Genomic DNA, 17,548 nt, shown 5'->3' on the forward strand with positions numbered 1-17,548 from the left:
CCTAGAGGAAGGAATGTAAGTAACACATTCTTTCCAGGATCACACAGGAAAAGCTCCTTCTTTCAGAACAAACCATAAGCAAGATCCTTTCTTTTCCATATCAGAAAAGTTGCCAAGTGCACACCAAAGCCTGGGCATAACTAATTCCTAGACAGACTCAGGCTTTGCAGGCCAGCGATGGGTTGGTGGTGGGACGGAGAACAGAGATAGGAAAGGAGACACATCAGCAGTGTTATATGAGCAAAACAGCACCAATCTCTTTGCTTCAAGGTCACCCACCCTGTTCACCCACTATTCTTCTAGTACATTCCAAGAAGCACTTCACAATGGACAGCATAATGAATATTTATTATGATTTTTTCAATTAAAAAAATAAGCCCAAAAATCTCTGGGCAATAAGCTAAAATACAATAAAAACAGTATCTTAGTGTTAGTGACATACCTTGCTGGCACACAGTGGTGCCTTCAATGCAGGCAAGGCTCTGCAGAAATTCCCACATTATTTCCCACCGCTTCCCCTTTTGTCAGAAGTCCCGACTGAAATGAGAGACGAAACTGAGGCACAGAGGTAAAGGGACTAGCCTGAGGTCAGACTGCCAGGAGAATCAGACAGGAACTGAGCCCAGAAAATCCTGACTGTTATACTCAAAATGCTACCCAGATACAATTCTGCGGCTACTGCCCAGCAGAAGAAAAAGCCAGTGTCTTCTTCTAAGTGACCAGTTAATAACACCCTGTGGGACAGCAGGAAGTGTCACTGGAAACGGCCCTGACTTGATGCCCAGTGATCTGGGCCAGAAGCTAGTCAACAGGACTCCCCTAAAGCTCCAGGGCCTCTCCCGCCCTCTTGCCTCCAATGCACAGCCCTCACTACAAAACCCACCCCTCCTTGTGGAAAACCAGCTGCACGGCCTCGTTCACATCATTCACAATGTGGGATGCCTCCATGAGCCCCGGGCTGAAGCTGAAGTCCCGGTGCCCATGGAATGGAGCCTCCTCTACTCCCTGGGCAGGCTGGGTGGGCTCCGTGCCCTTGGGACTGTACACGCCAGTGCACACTAGGATAGAGGCACAGCTCTGGGTTGCTGAGGGTCGCTGCTTCCACAGGCCACCGGCCCCCTGCTCCTCCGCCCCATCACGCTTCGCCATCTGCAGGTACTTGTGGAACAGGTTGGCACCGTAGACATCAGACATAGGATTATCACTGGCAGGGGCAGCACCGGAAAAGAGGGGGAAAAAACCCAGTTCAGTGTTACCAGGCAAAGAGAGGAGAGGACAGTTGTGGGACTAGTGTGCATCAGATACAGGGAAACGAGGGGGTGAGTGCCTAGGGAGAAAGGGCAGGGGGAGTCTTGAAAGGAATGAGGAGCTGGAGCTGCACTTACCCGATAGCATAGAGTGTCCGGATGGGGGCCGCCCAGCCCCGCCTCTCCGCCTGCTGCCTGATCAGGTCCTCTGCGTACTGGTAAGTGAGGACGCTGGGTTTGCCCATCAGGCCCTCGTATCGCAGCTCTTTGCCCGTCATTTTCTGGTAAATGGTTTCCAGGCACAGCAAAAAGGTGCCATGTCCAAACCTGTCAGAGAAGAGAGCTCAGCAGCTCAGGCCTCCCCTCGTGGACTCTAAGCAGGACCCTACACACCAATCTTTCACTCCAGCGCTCTGCTGGTGACAGGTCAAAGTGAACTCACTTCTAGTAAGAACGACTGTTTTTATGACCTGCTGTTATCTCTAACGTTCACTGAGCACTAGAGGTTGCCTATCACACTTCCCTCTCAGAATAACCCCATGAGATAGCGGTCATTCAGTGAGCAGACTGAGGCACAGAGATTAAGTAATTTGCCCAACACGGCAGAGCTAGGATTACAACCCAGACAGTCAAGACTCCACAAACCGAAGTTTAAATTCAGCTTTAAATTTGTGGCAGACTATTGGTTGCCATCCTCCCCGTTTTTCTCAGTGTCAGTTTGCAGCTCACCATGTGCGACCAGGCATGGAAAATGTTCCTTTGCCTCCACTGCAGCGAGGTGAGCGGCCATGTAAATAAGCTACAGGCAAAGAGTCAATGAAATCAGAAGTGCTGGGCTAAACTCCCAGGAAGTGTAAAATTGGGGACGGGGTACTCTGTTCCACCCTTCCCCACTCCTTTCCTGCTGCCTGGAATGCTGATACAGTGGCTGGAGTTCAGGCAGCCATTTTGGGTTATGCTGTGAAGAGCCAAGGGCTGCAGAGCAGGAAGACAGGGGAGTATATGTCCCACATAGATGGGACTTCCACACCAGCCCTGAACCGCCTGCCACACACTTCTTTCACATGAGAAAGTATCTTGTTTGAGACACTTTTGTTTTGAGTTTTCATCCCTGGCTGCTAAACCAAATCCTAACAGATACTGTCCAGCATATTAAAGTTGTATTTCACAAATAAAAACCACACTGAGACACCACCTCACACTGTTCAGAATGACCAAAATTAACAATTCAGGAAATAAAAGAAGCTGGCAATGATGTGGAGAAACGGGAACCCTCTTGCACTGCTGGTGGGAATGCAAACTGGTGCAACCATGCTACAAAAGTGTGGAGGTTCCTCAAAAAATTAAAAATAGAATTCCCTATGACCTAGCAATAGCAGTACTAGGAATTTATCCAAAGGATACAGGAGTGCTGATTCATAGGGCACATTTTACCCCAATGTTTATAGTAGCACTTTCAACAGCCAAAGTATGGGAAGAGCTCAAATGTCCATCAACTGACGAACAGATAAAGAAGATGTGGTATCCATACAATGGAATACTACTTGGCAACGAGAAAGAATGAAATTTTGCCATTTGCAGCAACGTGGATGGATCTGGAGGGTATTATACTAAGTGAAATAAGTCAGAGGACAGACAGAATGTTTTCACTCATATGTGGAACTTGAGAAAGTTAATAGAAGACCATGTGGGAAAGGAAGAGGAAAAAAAAGAGAGGGAGGCAAACCATAAGAGACTCTTCAATACAGAGAACAAACTGAGGGTTGATGGGAGTTGGGAAAATGGGTGATGGGCACTGAGAAAGGCACTTGATGGGATGAGCACTGGGTGTTGTATGTAAGCGATGAACCATGGGAATCTAACCCCGAAGCCAAGAGTAGACTGTACACACTGTATGTTAGCTAACTTGACAATAAATTATATTAAAAAAAGAAAATTAAAAATAAAAAAGAAAATTTAAATAATTAAAAAACAAAATAAGGTTGTATTTCAGTGTCACTTATTTATGTGACAAATTCTATTTTCAATTTTTAAATTACCGAATGAAAATTAATCTCGGGATGCCTGGGTGGCTCAGTCAGTTAAGTATACGACTCTTGGTTTTAGCTCAGGTCATAATCTCAGTTCATGAGTTCAAAGCCCTGCGTCAGGCTCTGTACTGACAGTGCTGAACCTGCTTGGGATTCTCTCTCTTCCTTTCTCTCTGCCCTTTCCTTGCACATGCTTTCACACTTTCTCGCTCTCAATAAATAAAAACACTTATTAAAAAAGAAAAAAGAAAAAAGTTCATCTCAAATCTGGTTTATAAACTTGCCCTCTGCTATTCAGTTCCAGCCTACATAACCAAATCCCTCTCACCAAGGATCAGCACACACGAATTATAGTAAGAATACTTCAGAGAAAATGTCTAACCTGAAGAAATATACCTTTTTTTAAATGTTTATTTCTTTATTTTGAGAGAGAAAAAGAAAGCACAAGTGTGGGAGGGCAGAGAAGGCAGGAGGGCAGAGAGAGAGAGAGAGAGAGAGAGAGAGAGACAGGGGGAGGGAGGGAGGGAGGGAGGGAGGGAGGGAGGGAGAGAGAGAGAGAGAGAGAGAGAGAGAGAGAGAGAGAGAGAGAGTCCTAAGCAGGCTCCACACTCAGCAGCTCAGAGCCCCGATGCAGGGCTCAATCTCATACTGTGAGATCATGACCTGAGACAAAATCAAGAGTCAGATGCTTAACCGATTGAGCCACCCAGGTGCCCCTGCAGAAACACACCTTTAAAAGTAACAATGGAATTCCCTAACACCCATCTCTTTGGAGTTAATGAATGGCGTGACTTCAGTCATGTCAAGGGTCGGGCCTGCTGCCCACTGTTGATGGATTACTCACAGAGCACACTGGGAATCAGTAGCTGGGAGAGAAAACTCTCGACTTTAGGCCTGAGATTGGAGCAGCCATACAGTACACAGTACCCAGAGCTGTCCTTCCAGGAAGGCCCTTGAGGGCTAGAAAGAGTGCTGCCTAGACTGTGCTCAGTCTCTGAAAAGGACAGGGCAGATGAGGTTCAAACAGTGGAGCAAGGAACGTGGACCTTTGAGAAATCCACTTACCCACTGGGTCTCAGTTCTCTGGCCTAAATAATCATCAGAATAATTACTGCATCCCCTGCTCCTACATCCTAAGGACAGGAGAAAACAGTTGAGAGGACCCGTGCTACGGGGACAAGACAAGGGGCAGTTGTACTGCTAGGCCTCCGAAGTCATCTATCATTTGGGTTCCACAGGCAAAAACATGTTCTGGGGGTGCCCAGCTGGCTCAGTTGGTGAAGCGCACATATCTTGATTCAGGGGTCATGAATTCAAGCCTCACATTGGGGATAGAGATTACTTCAAAAAAATAAAAATCTTTAAAAAGGGGCATTTGAGTTGCTCAGTTGGTTAAGTATTGGACTCTTGATTTTGGCTCCGGTCATGATCTTGGTTCATGAGTTCAAGCTCCAGATCAGGCTCTGGGCTGACAGTGTAGAGCCTGCTTGGGATTCTCTCTCCCTCCCTCTCTCCCCCACTAAAAATAAACTATATAACCTTTAAAAAAAATCTTAAAAAAAATAACACTTTAAGATTCTAGAGGGCAAAAGTCTTGCATTAAAGATCATCTCAACATATCTTCAGTGCTCAGTAAGCTACACTTTTCATTTAATAATTAGAAGTGACCCCTTGAAAATCCTCCCAGAAAATCAAGTTTCTACGGCAAATATTGGGTTCACTCATGCAGGGATCTGACTGCCCAGGGTACTGGGATGATGGTAGGAAACTGTCAGCAGGACCCCCCAAGCAACAGCTGGCAGTGGCCACCAGAACCAAGCCCACAGACCCTGTGTCCTCACCTGGGCATCTTGGCTTCAGCCATCCAAAGGAGATCCATGTTGCTGGCCAGGACAGGAAGATGGGGATAGGGGGCCGTCGCCAGACCAGTCCCAGGGTTTCCATTGCTGAGAAGGACATCCATGATCAGCTGCAAGCTTGTCTCCCAGCGGACAGGCTCCCCAAGGAGGAGTACCCCTTTAAAGAGTACAGGCACAGAGGTGAGGGTTGCAGGACACTCTGCCTACCCTCTGTGGCAGGCAGGAGGAAGGCCCTCAGGAGGCCAGCTGATGCCAGCTGGCGTCACCCCTGATGCCAGTACACACCCCTGCAAGGGCACAGTTCCCAGAACCAGCCTTCAAGAGCCATTCACCCATTCACTCAAGGTGAACAAAGCCCAGGACTCAGGAATGCACTGCCAAAGGCCTCCCATTTTCACTTTTATTTGCCAGTACTTCACAGAAAAGGTGAAAACAAAGAAAAGCAGCAGACAAGTCTCAGGCCTGCTTCCTCCTGTTGACTAATGCTCTCCTGACTACCTCACCCACAAGAACCTGGCAAAGAGCTCACCTTTCTCAGCCACTTCTCTCTGAGCCCCAGACGCCTGTAAACCCAACAGCTAGGAGAAGGGGATCCAGAGTGACACAGACCTGCATTCCAAATCCCTGTCAATTTGCCTCTGTGACTATGGGTAAATTATTTACCTTCTCTAAGCCTCAGCTTTCCTACTATGTAATAACAATACCTACTATTGTTTAGGATGAAAATGATATAATAAAGTACTTAATCCATGCTGGACACAGCACTCAGCAAATGGTAGCTGCCAATATCAGCTACAAGGCCAGTGACCAAACAAAACCAGTGGTCTCAATGGGGAAGTAGGCCCCCTAGGGAGGTGTTCTAGAAACTGGAGAATGTATTTTATTTTATTTATTTATTATGTTTATTTATTATTTTTAAGAGAGAGAACATGAGCAGGGGAGGGGCAGAGAGAAGGGACGGCACTGAATTTGAAGCAGGCCCCAAGCTCTGACCTGTCAGCACAGAGCCTGATGTGGAGCTCAAACCCATAAACTGTGAGATCATGACCTGAACAGAAATCAGTTTCTTAACCGACTAAGTCACCCAGGCACCCCTGGAGGATGTATTTTAATTGTCACGATCATGGCAAGGGATCATGAGAGGGGGCGAGGAATGCTAGATGCTCAGGACACTCCGAAACAATAAAAAACTGGCCCCTATTAACATTTGAGTGTTCCATCTGACATTCACATAAGTGAACAACCTATTTATAAAAATTAAGCTGAAGCCCTAATTTAATTTTACATATAAACACAAAGTATTTTTTGGTAGAATTTTAATAAACACTCATTTTCCAAAAATGAAACTATCACGTAAGTCAGGAAAACACTGCACTTTATCTTTTGAAAACTTTACCAATAGCTGTTCCCTATTTTGGAAAATCACTTCACCAATGACAATGCTGCCCCTAATTTCCAAGTCACGAATAAAACACATCTATATCACACCTATCACACTTAGATCAGCCTGCATTTGTAGCTATAACATTCATGGTGATTCCATGTTTTGTATTATCATTTTACAACTTTATTATGTCTTGAATAATCATTTACTTATTGAAAAACATATTACCTTATTAAAAATATTTTGTTTTATCTCTCCCTCTACAATTAGGGCTTTGGGGGCACCTGGGTAGTTCAGTCAGTCGAATGTGTGACTTTGGCTCAGATCATGATCCCATGGTGGATATCCAGGATTGTGCAGAGCCTGCTTGGGATTCTCTCTCTCCCCCTCTCTCTCTCTACCCCTCCCTGACTCATGTGCTCTCTCTCTCTCAAAATAAATAAACTAAAAAAAAAATTAGGACTTTATATTCTAGTTAGTTTTTAACATACAATGTGTGTATGTATTCAGTATGTATTCAATTAGTATACAGTATCAGCGAACTTCACTGCAGGGTAGTAAAGAGGACATTACACAAGGGAGAACTGGATTTAATGGAACTGTGAAATGCTGGCTTAGATAACCTTTGAGGGCCTTTCCATGCTTAAATTTTCTATACTTACAATTTTTCTGGAATAATAAGGCAAATGATATCGGGAAAGAAAGATTAAAAACAAATGTCTCAGAGGTAGTGAGTGGCAGATCTGAGACTAGAACCCACACAACCTGATGTCCAACACCCCTAGCCACCCTACCCGTCTGCAGGCACACAGTCACACTAGGACAGCCTGGAGGGCCGAAAGAAGCATCCAGAGCCACGCCTACCCCAGCAGAGGACCTCATTACCTTCAATGGCAGGAAAGTCGTTCCTTAGAAGGGGCTGCCAAGAGACAAAGAACAGGCTCATCAATGCCACAGTCCCAGTCCTCTACCCGACAGCCACATAACCAGTTTCAAGGGGCAGCAGGAGGAAAAACACACTTTAGACAGATCAAAGACCACCCCCATGGCCTAGCCCATGCCAAGGAGAAGCCAGAGAGGACTGAGGAAGAAAATCTACGAGGAGTAAAGAGAGGAGGAGGAGGGCTACCAAAGAACAGGCTGAGGGAACCCACATATGAAAATCTCCCAGGAGGAAGGGCTAGTCAGCTGTCCTTCTCCAGTGAGGACAGGAGGTAAGTTATTGGCCAAGCAAGAGTCTAGAATCAGGTAGCTAAGATGAAAGGTTAAGTCTATGAAGAAAAGGGAGGCCATCAGGGCATGATGGAACATTTCTCTTGATAGGACATGGGGAGGCAGGAGTCTTCACTTTATCAATCTCCTGGTTCCTTCCTTAGTCCTGGCTCTACTACTAACCAGCTTTGTGACCTGGGGCAGGTCCCTTCCTCTGTGTGGGGCTCAGTCTCTGAGCTGCTCTAATATCTGTTCCAACTCTGACATTCTAGCTCTCCACATAATTTGCATGATGCTAGGAGAAAGCTTTCAAAGGCAATAAAGTACTCTATTCAATCAGAAAGCCCTAGAGAAAGGACTAAGGCTACATAAACAAAAGTTAAACTTGTCTGTTTATAGCTGCATTTCTCCACAATTTGACAGTGGTTTGACTTAAACTGCAGGCCATTATGACACAGAGTTCACATGAGGAAGTGAGGGCCAAAGGCCACCAAGGGCCGGTAGTCATCCTCTAAGAGACCAATGAGAGGCTCTGTGACTAGTAATCAGAAGAGAGAAGTCAAACAGGTGGTTCAAATAGGAGCCAAACCCAAAAGGAACATGGGCATACTCAGAACTGCTGGTTACTTTTAAAAGCAAGCCGTTTCTCATAAGGACAACTCTCCATAGCAAGCTTCAGGATGAAGTAGCAACAATGATTAATTTCACAAAGGTTAATGATTCTCCCAAGCAACACTCAGAAAGCCGGCTGGTAAAATACAGAACTCCTCACTGGAGATGGCAGGGCACTGAAAGGGGTTCTCTGCTAAGTACCGAAAGGAAAGCCCTTAGGAGCCTGTTGCTCCTCTGGGGCATCCTTGTGTATCTGGGGAACAAATCCTTGGCCAGATATGCCTCTGCAAGGTGAACGAGATGAAGTTCTTGGAGGGAGGGGTTGCAAGGTTGGTAAGAGGAACCCATGTGGGGAATAGAGGACAAAATTAAACACCCAGGAGCACGCTCATCATTACCGTGGTCTTCGGCCGCCGCTGGAGATCCACCATGTCAAGCACAGGAAAGGCCATCCGCAGCTCATCCACAGTAACCACATTCTCAAAGCCCAGTCTACAGCAAGATCAGGGAAGCAAAGCTGGACCATTCTGGGAGATGTCTCTAAGGTGAGGGGAACCAACACAGTCCCAACCACACTAGTCCACCCAATCCCCAGACAGGAGTAAACCAGTGAGAGCCCAGACACAGTCCTGCAAAGCCAATGGCAATCCTGGAGGACAGCCTGCGACTACACAGGTAAAGCAGGGATACATACTGCCACAGCGATGCCTTGGCAGTCCCTGGGCACACTCCGGTGTCAGGTCCTATGCTGGGCACTACCAGGGCACAAAAGCACACAAGAATATCTGGCCTTAAGCTCACCACATGCCAGGGCCCATCTAAACCAGCACTCTGTGACAATAAACTATTAAAAAAAATAAAAATAAAAATAAATAAACGTTAAAAAATATATAAATAAATAAAAGAAAAGGAAAAAAAAATAAACCAGCACTCTGTGAACAGTGCTGCCACGTGTGTTGAGTTCAAAAGAGGAGACTCCTCCGTGGGCTGGTGCCTAGGCAGAGTCCAGAGACGTCAGACTTGCGCTGACTCTTGATGAGCCAGATTCGGACAGCATGGAGAAGCCATGAGAGTGGAAAGTCAGCGCCAACAAACCTCATCTCTCCAAGACCTGCCTCCATTTTCTCATCCTCAAGTCCCACTTAAAATCTTAACTGGGCATGGTTTCAGATTACTTTCAAAATGAATCTCCCAAAAATGCTTCCATCAGATCACCCTGTCAGCAACACCTGCAATGACTCCCCTGCCCACACAAATAAGTAAGTTCGCTGGCCTCTTGCCCTTACTTCTGAGGTTTCCTTTCCAAGACACCACTCTTCCTGTTACTCCCCTGTCCCAATCCAATCTCCTGCTTCAGGGATCCACATCTTCCCTGCTCTCCCCAGCCTCCTTAGCTCCTTCCCCGCATGGAAAGCCACAACCGTCTCCTGTGGCACAGCCACATCCCTCCATGAGGCCACCAGTCATTCCCATTCCCAGGTGCTCCCTTCCCAACACCTGTGACTCTAAGAGCCTATACTGTGTGTGCTCTTTAGTCCTCAATCATATGTCCTCTCAAACACTGCTGCATCCTTTGTGGCTGTGCTACTCCTGCCTCCTCCAGCATGAACCCTTTGAGGAAGACACAGTCCCATGTGCTTCTCTTGGCCCCTCTCCCCTGCAGAGGATGCAGCACGGGGCTGGTACACAGCAAGTGCTCAGCACGGGTTCGCAGAACTAGCAAATAAGAACAGGGACCAAGTCTTCTGCCTCCTAAGTGTATACACACACCCAAAAGGTTCGCTGTAGATAATATTAGTTGATAAGCTGATTGAGCACCCACCCCAAGGAACAGCGCAGAGCAGGGGTTCCCAACCCTAATTACAGTTTTCTCTTTCAACATACAGACTGCTGATTTTTATCTCAGCCCTAGTGAACCAAGAATCTGTAATTTGTTTAAGTTTATTTATTTTTGAGAGAGAAAAAGAGAGCATGAGCAGGGGAGGGGCAGAGAGAGAAGGAAACACAGAATCCGAGAAGCAGGCTCCAGTCTCTGAGCTGTCAGTATGGAGACTGATGCGGGGTTCAAAGCCACAAACCGTGAGATCATGACCTGAGCCGAAGTCAGACGATCAACCAACTGAGCCAACCAGGCGCCCCAAGAATCTGTATTTTAGGCTCCCCAGCAGATGCTGATTCAGTGGGCTGGCTTTTGGAAACTACTGGGGACCAGGACTGGCCGTACCTGGGAACCATCCTCCCTCCCTCCAGGGCCTACCACATATCCCATAAGCTCTGGCACCAGCAGCCAAGCACACCTCACTACAGTCCCCCCTCAGCCATGGGAGGAAAACTCCAGTCCTGTCCCTTCCTCTTCAGCCAGAGCAAGAATCACCAAAAGGATACGCTCGGGCATTTTCCACCAGGGGCCCCTGCCCAGACACCAGCATCCGCTTGCTGTGGTACTGGGAGAAGAGCTTCATGGGGCTGTGAGAGAGAATGACTTGGTCTGGCTCCACCTGTAGGGACAGCCAAAAGACAGAGGACAGCAGAGGTGACACAACACTTGAGCGAACATAATAGGGAAATAGGTGGCTTTTCACTTAGAAAAGAAAACAATCTGCCCAGAAAAAAGGTGGGGCAGCCTTTTCCGGCACCCGACACTTCTAGGCACTACCCAACAAGTGTGAGAAGAACCTGCTTTGGCTCTTGCCACAAATAACCAACAAGCAGGAAATGCCATCAGTCATGGGTTCTGACCACTCACCAGACCTGTTCTGCTCAGTTCCTCCAACTGGAGACCACAGGGTTTACGTGCATGTTGTCATTGTCACAGAAATCTGCTTCTGACTTTGACTTTCTATTTTCAGTTCTACTTAAAGACTTAGCTTTTTCACATTTATATAGCACGAACTCCAACAATGCGGCCAACATTCACATGTTTTCGGAGCCCTCTCCAGAAGCCACAGAAGGGAGCCAGTTACACTCCTTTGCTCTACGCTCAGCCCCAAGCAGTGCTACCCAGTCAGTCAGCCACTTTATTTACTCTTTTGGTTCCAAACAGCTGTTTCCAAAAACTAAATCCACCCTTAATAAAGAAGGATGTGTCAATGTTGATATGCCATGTGGAGCTCCAAGCAGGCAAACAGGGACTGCTTTTGGGGGACGGTGCTCATTCAGTTGTGAACATCTTACTTATGAGAAACAAGAGTGCCACCTGGTATACAGAGATTTAGGAAAATGTGAGCCTTGCTTTCTAGGGGTTGAAAGTCCAAAAGAGACAACCCTGGTGCCCAGAAAAGAAATGGATACAAAGACAGCAGACTGAAACTATCAAATCCATGGACAGGATTTTTGTGCTCAATGTGAAATGATATGTAAAAAATGCCCATCCTGATGAGGCTCTACTCATGAATCTAAGCTTGAACTTCAAGTTATTGACCCACTGGCCGTGCCCATGGGCTTCTCAACACAGGGCCCAAACCCAGGAAAGGCAGGTTAGTCAGTGTTGGAAGGGGGTCTCCACTGTCTTTGGGCTTCCATGTCTCCACCTGTCTCCTCACCTTGAACCCCAGCAGGGCTGACAGCTCCTGGGCTTTGCTCTGTTGTAAGATGTTCCCGGCATTTGTGACAAAGACCACGGGCACCCGCAGCTGCCCATGAGAGTTCACCAGCCTACGGAACGCTTCCAGAGCAGCGGGGATCACTCTGTGACCCCGCACAAGCACTCCATCGATGTCCAACAGGAACCCAAAAGTGGGTGGGCTCTGCACAGAGGGAAGAGAATCACCACAACGTGAGTCAAGAGGCAAAGGGGAAGAAGGAAAGACCCTTCCAAAGTGGTGCGCCTCATTATCCCCAAGTTGCCTAGAGCTTTGAGCAGAAAATGAGGACATGGGATTTCTGATAAGGCAAATCCATCTAAAAAAACAAATTAGTCCCTTTTCATGTATTTTTTAAGGATATAACTATTTGGTTAAAACCATCTTCACATAATTAATATAAAAGGATTTTTTTAATGGAAAATACAGAAATTCAAAAACATCCCAGCATTTTAACTTGACCGATCTCATCTCTAATCTTTTTCTCCCATCCAAGTACTAACCAGGCCCAACCCTGCTTAGCTTCCGAGATCAGACAAGATCAGGCACGGTCAGTGTGGTATGACCGTAGACTCTTCTTTTTCTACTCTTATGTTTATCACATAGCTATAACTATACTTTATATATTCAATTTTGCATCCTGTTCTTCTTGCTTGACATTCAAATATTTTTATCTGTTACAACAGCTTTCATAGTCACCTTTTATAATTTTGTTTGATTACAACGTACATGGAGTTCTAAAAAACTCAATTGCTACAGAGGATATAAAAAATTTTTTAAGTTTCTTGCCTCCTTCTTCCACTTAGTGTTGTTTCCTGTCTTACATGTTTCCAGGAACTTTTTATAAATCTGTAGTAATAATTTATCTGTTAATTAACACACAATGGCATTATACTATACTTTTCTTTTCCCTCTGATCTTTTTTTAAGATACCTTTTGGTAACTCTTACTTATCTTTCTGTATCAATATACATAGCTCTACATCCTAAACATCATTTCTAGCTACATAATTCTGAGTGAATATTCCCTAACATTCTATTTCCCTGTATTTTGTACACATGCTTTCCTACATTTTTGCTACTACAAATAATGCTATAAGGAACTTCTTCATGCTTACTGGTTTTTCCTTAAGCTAGATTCATAAAAATAGGAGAATAAATCAAGAGTGCAGGGGCATGTGGGTAGCTCAGTTGGTTAAGTGTCTGACTCTTGATTTTGGCTCAGGTCATGATCTCGCAGTTTGTGGTATCAAGCCCCATGTTGGGGCATGGAGCCTGCTTAGGATCCTCTGTCTCTCTCTCTCTCTCTCTCTCTCTCTCTCTCTCTCTCTCTCTCTCTCAGCCCCTCCCCTGCTTGTGCTCTTTCTCTCTCATGATAAATAAATAAACTTTACAAAATTAAAAAAAAAATAAGTCAAGATGCAAAAACTGAGCCCCTGGGTGGCTCAGTCAGTTGAGTGACTGACTTCAGCTCAGGTTGTAATCTCACAGTTCATGAGTTCAAGCCCCACATTGGGTTTGTTGTTGTCAGTACAGAGCCTGCTTCAGATCCTCTGTCCCCCTCTCTCTCAGCCCTTCCCTCTCTCAAAAATAAACATTTAAAAATAAAACAAAATCATCTTTAAAAAAAAAGAGTGCAAACATTTTAATGATGCAACACCTATCAACAAACTGTCTTCTAAAAACATTTATCAGGGACACTCGGGTGGCTCAGTTAAGCAGTCAACTTCAGCCCAGGTGGTGATCTCTCACAGTTTATGAGTTTGAGCCATACATTGGGCTCTGCACAGACAACTTGGAGCCTGGAGCCTGCTTTGGATTCTCTGTCTCCTTCTCTCTCTCTGACCCTCCCCTGCTTGTGTTCTTTCCTCCTCTCAAAAATAAATAAATAAACATTAAAATAAATAAAAACAGAGGCACCTGGCTGGCTCAGTCAGTTCAGCATCCAACTTCAGCTCACATCATGATCTCACAGTTCATGAGTTCAAGCCCCGCTGTCAGCACAGAGCTTGTTTCAGATCCTCTATGTCTCCCTCTCCCTCCCCTGCTCATTCTCTCTCTCTCTCTCAAGATAAATACATAAACTTAAAAAAATAAAAATATATATCAACTTATACAGCCACTGGTAATGCACTTTATACTTGCAGATACTAATTTTCACATGTACCAAGGAGTTTAATTACCAAACATCCTGTTAATTTAAAAGTTCAAAAAATGGTATCTCTCCCAATATATATTTCTTGGGACTTATACAGTAGAATATTGTCCTTTCTAAGTTTATTTATTTTAGTAATCTCTACACCTAACATGGGGCTCGAACACACAACCCTAAGATAAAGAGTTGCATGCTCTTCCTACTGAGTCAGTCAGGCACTGTGAACACTGTCCATTTTTAAAAAATTCATTCCTTGGATACCTGGCTGGCTCAGGTGGCATGTGACTCTTGATCTTGGGGTCATTAGTTCAAGCCCCACATTGAGGAAAGAGATTACTTAAAAAAAACTTTTTTTAGGGGTGCTGGGGTGGCTCAGTCAGTAAGTGTCCAACTCTTGATTCAGCTCAGGTCATGATCTCAGAGTTGTGGGATTGAGCCCTGCAGGGAGGGAGTCTGCTTGGGATTCTCCCTCCCTCTTGCTCTGCCTCTTTCTCTCTCTCTCAAAAATAAGCATTAAAAAAAAGGTTAGGATTCTAAGTTATATTAAGGAACTACTAATGTTGTTAGGTATAACAGCATTGTAGTTATGTTTAAAATGTCATTTTTCTTAAAGGTACACACAGAAGAATTTGAGGGTAGAATGACAAGAAATCAGCAATTCATTTTAAAATCTTACAGCTGGAAAAAATAAAAAACAAAAAACCTTAAAGCTGGAAAAAAAGAGAGGGGAGGGGCACAAGCAAAGCAAGTGTGGCAAAATGTCCATTAATTGCTAAATCTGGGAAATGGTTATATCGGTTCATAATATTATTGTTTTTGGATTTTTGAAAACTTACATAGTTAAAAAAATAAAATGTCTCATTTGTGCTGATGGCTACAAAATTTAACCATACACAGTTTTAATGGCCATATCCTAAATAGCCACAAAATTTGCTCTCTTGGATATAAGACTCCACAGCCCCTGCTACTTAGAACAGGAAGGTTTTCAGGGCAATTTATTAATATCCTTAAGGCTTCCTCATCTCTAACTATATAAACGAGTAATTGTACACCTCCAACCCTCTGGTGAATGTACACAGAAAAACCAGGCACCCAGGAACAAGAAAGTAAGGGTGCAAGTTAATTATAACAAATGCGCCACACTAACACCCAGATATCGACACAGGAAGCTGGGAGAAGATGGAGTAGATATAAGATTTCTCTACAGTTTCTGTTCAATTTTCCTGTAAACCTAAAAATTCTCTAAAAAATAAAGTTTATTAAATTTTTTAAGTGAAGGTATCTAGAGAGACTTTCTTTCATTTATTTTTTCATTTTTCTTTTCATTCTCTTCTGTATTTATACTCTGACTTTTCTTCTGTATCACTTGGCTGTATTGTTTTGTTTTGTTTTGAACTAGTCCTGTGTATTAGGCCAAATCCTAAAGTTCCTATCTGTGGCACTGATAAAATGTGTGATTTAAAAAAAAATTTTTTTTCCTAATGTTTATTTTTGAGAGAGAGAGAGAAGAGCATGAGCAGGGGAGGGGCAGAGTGAGAGGGACACACACAATCCTAAATCGGAGTTGTTAGCACAGAGCCCGATGCAGGGCTTGAAGGCCACAAGACCATAACCTGAGCCGAAATCAGATATTTAACCCGACTGAGCCACCCAGGTGCCCCAAACTGTGTGATTTTAAGATTAGTTGAAATGAAGTGACTACTAAGATGTTCCTTTGTATTTTTGCTTCTTACCTGGAATTAGTTTGGTATGTTTTCAACAATAGCATTAGAACTATCGTGTACTTCACTGTCTACTCCAACCACTTCCACATTTAAGAGAACTTACTATGTGCCAGTCACTGTGCAAAGTACCCTACATATTTCACAAAAACACCGCATGGTAAGTAATACCAGTACACAGATGGAGAAATTGAAGCTTAGGAAGCTAAGTAATTTGCCTTAAGTCATTCAGTAAAGAGTACAGGCGGGATTCAATTCTAAGGCTAGTACTCTGAAATGCTGGGTGTAGCCCTACATCCCTTTTTCGACTCTATCAGAAAGTCATTTGGAAAAAGCACCTGCAAAAACGCTAGAGCCAATACAACGTTACAAATGATGGCAAAAAGCGCTTTTACCAAAATATTCTCATTCCATGCTTCCAGCATGGCCACTTTTAGCTCTGTGACACTAGTCAAGTCACTTAACTCTGAATCTTAGCTGCCCCATATGCAAAACTGAGAATAGTGATAACATAGCTGTTAAGAGCTAGGACTCTGGCACCAGACTGCCTTGGGTTCCGGATTCTATCACTTACCAGCTGTACACCCTTGGGCAAGTTGCTTAACCTCTCTGTGCTTCAGTTCCTCCATCTGTAAAATGGAATAACAGTACTTACCTCATAGAGTTGTTACAAAAATCGTATAAATTAGTAATTGTGAAGTATGTGGCACAAAGAGCTTTTTTAAAAAGAAGTCATTATTTTAACTATTAAAGGGTTACAGTGAAAACACTATGTAAATGTGCAATATTATCATTACATAAAGAAACTGATTTTAGAAAACGAAGTGATCCTCTTAAAAGAAAAATAAAAAAAGACAAATGGCCCAGGGGGAAGTGAGGGCGACACAGAGTCCGGGCACAGTTGTCCACCAGCTGTTTGACCTTACAAAGAAAAGTACTTAAAAACTCGACTCCAAGCTTCAGCTTCCCAAAGTTGTTGAGAGAATTATTGCTAAAGCACCGGCACAAATCAGGGCCCCTGGGCCAGTTCTCTTCCGCTCGCCCCTCAGCTCTTCCCCCAAACTCGGCGGCACGTAACTGAGGCTCGTTATAAGCAAGGCCCACAAGCGAATGGGACCAAAGTAGCAAAGCTCGCACTAAACAAACCCACATTCATCTCTGGGCTATCCGTGTATAGGCGCGGGCCCCAGAGGGGAGTCTATCCCGAGTCCCCAGATCTCTTCCAAATGTAAGTTTAAAACCAAAACCGGAAGATTGTCATCCTGAAAAATCACAGAGCAAGAATCACACCCTGACCAGGAAAATAAGAACACAGAAACTGCCGAGTAACTTTGGAGACGAAAACAGCGAGCGGCCAAGTAACCATCCAGGCGCGCTTTGGGGGTTTGTTTTGTTCCTTCTCAAGCAGGAATAACTTTTCTTTAAGGCCGAAGGCACGGCAAATCCCCCGAGGGGGAGGCAGGACACGCCGGGGACACTCGTGCTCCGGCAAAGAACGAAGCGCTCCGAGGTCAGCGGCCTAGTCCAGGCCATTTCCCTGGAGGCCCGAGCGGCCCGGCGGTGGCCCCTCAGTCCCCGCGGCTCCGGCCCCACCCCCAGCCCTGAGGACCCGCTCGGTGGGAACCTGGGCGTTCTCACCTGTGCGGGGTCCGCGGCGTAGCCTCTCCTGGGGCAGCGGCCCCACAGCCCCGCCGCCGCGCGCGCGGCCCCCCACCAGAGCCCCGGCACGGCACCGACCGCCGCTAGGC

The 17,548-nt window shown here is 45.2% G+C and overlaps 1 protein-coding gene across 1 annotated transcript in view; it reads right to left on the reverse strand.

Moving 5' to 3' along the window:
* Window positions 1–329: 329 nt before the first annotated feature.
* The window catches only part of HDHD5 (haloacid dehalogenase like hydrolase domain containing 5), a 17,402-nt gene continuing 183 nt past the window's right edge, over window positions 330–17,548 (reverse strand). Inside the window, exons 2-9 of the mRNA XM_029955277.1 lie at window positions 17,439–17,514; window positions 11,887–12,090; window positions 10,730–10,842; window positions 8,743–8,836; window positions 7,406–7,439; window positions 5,119–5,293; window positions 1,386–1,574; window positions 330–1,204 (exon numbers count right to left, since the gene is read on the reverse strand). Coding sequence (XP_029811137.1) covers window positions 871–1,204; window positions 1,386–1,574; window positions 5,119–5,293; window positions 7,406–7,439; window positions 8,743–8,836; window positions 10,730–10,842; window positions 11,887–12,090; window positions 17,439–17,514 — 1,219 coding nt within the window. The 3' untranslated portion in view covers window positions 330–870. The remainder of the gene's footprint in view (window positions 1,205–1,385; window positions 1,575–5,118; window positions 5,294–7,405; window positions 7,440–8,742; window positions 8,837–10,729; window positions 10,843–11,886; window positions 12,091–17,438; window positions 17,515–17,548) is intronic.

Source organism: Suricata suricatta, chromosome 10, assembly GCF_006229205.1.
Source record: "Suricata suricatta isolate VVHF042 chromosome 10, meerkat_22Aug2017_6uvM2_HiC, whole genome shotgun sequence".
Classification (NCBI taxonomy): domain Eukaryota; kingdom Metazoa; phylum Chordata; class Mammalia; order Carnivora; family Herpestidae; genus Suricata; species Suricata suricatta.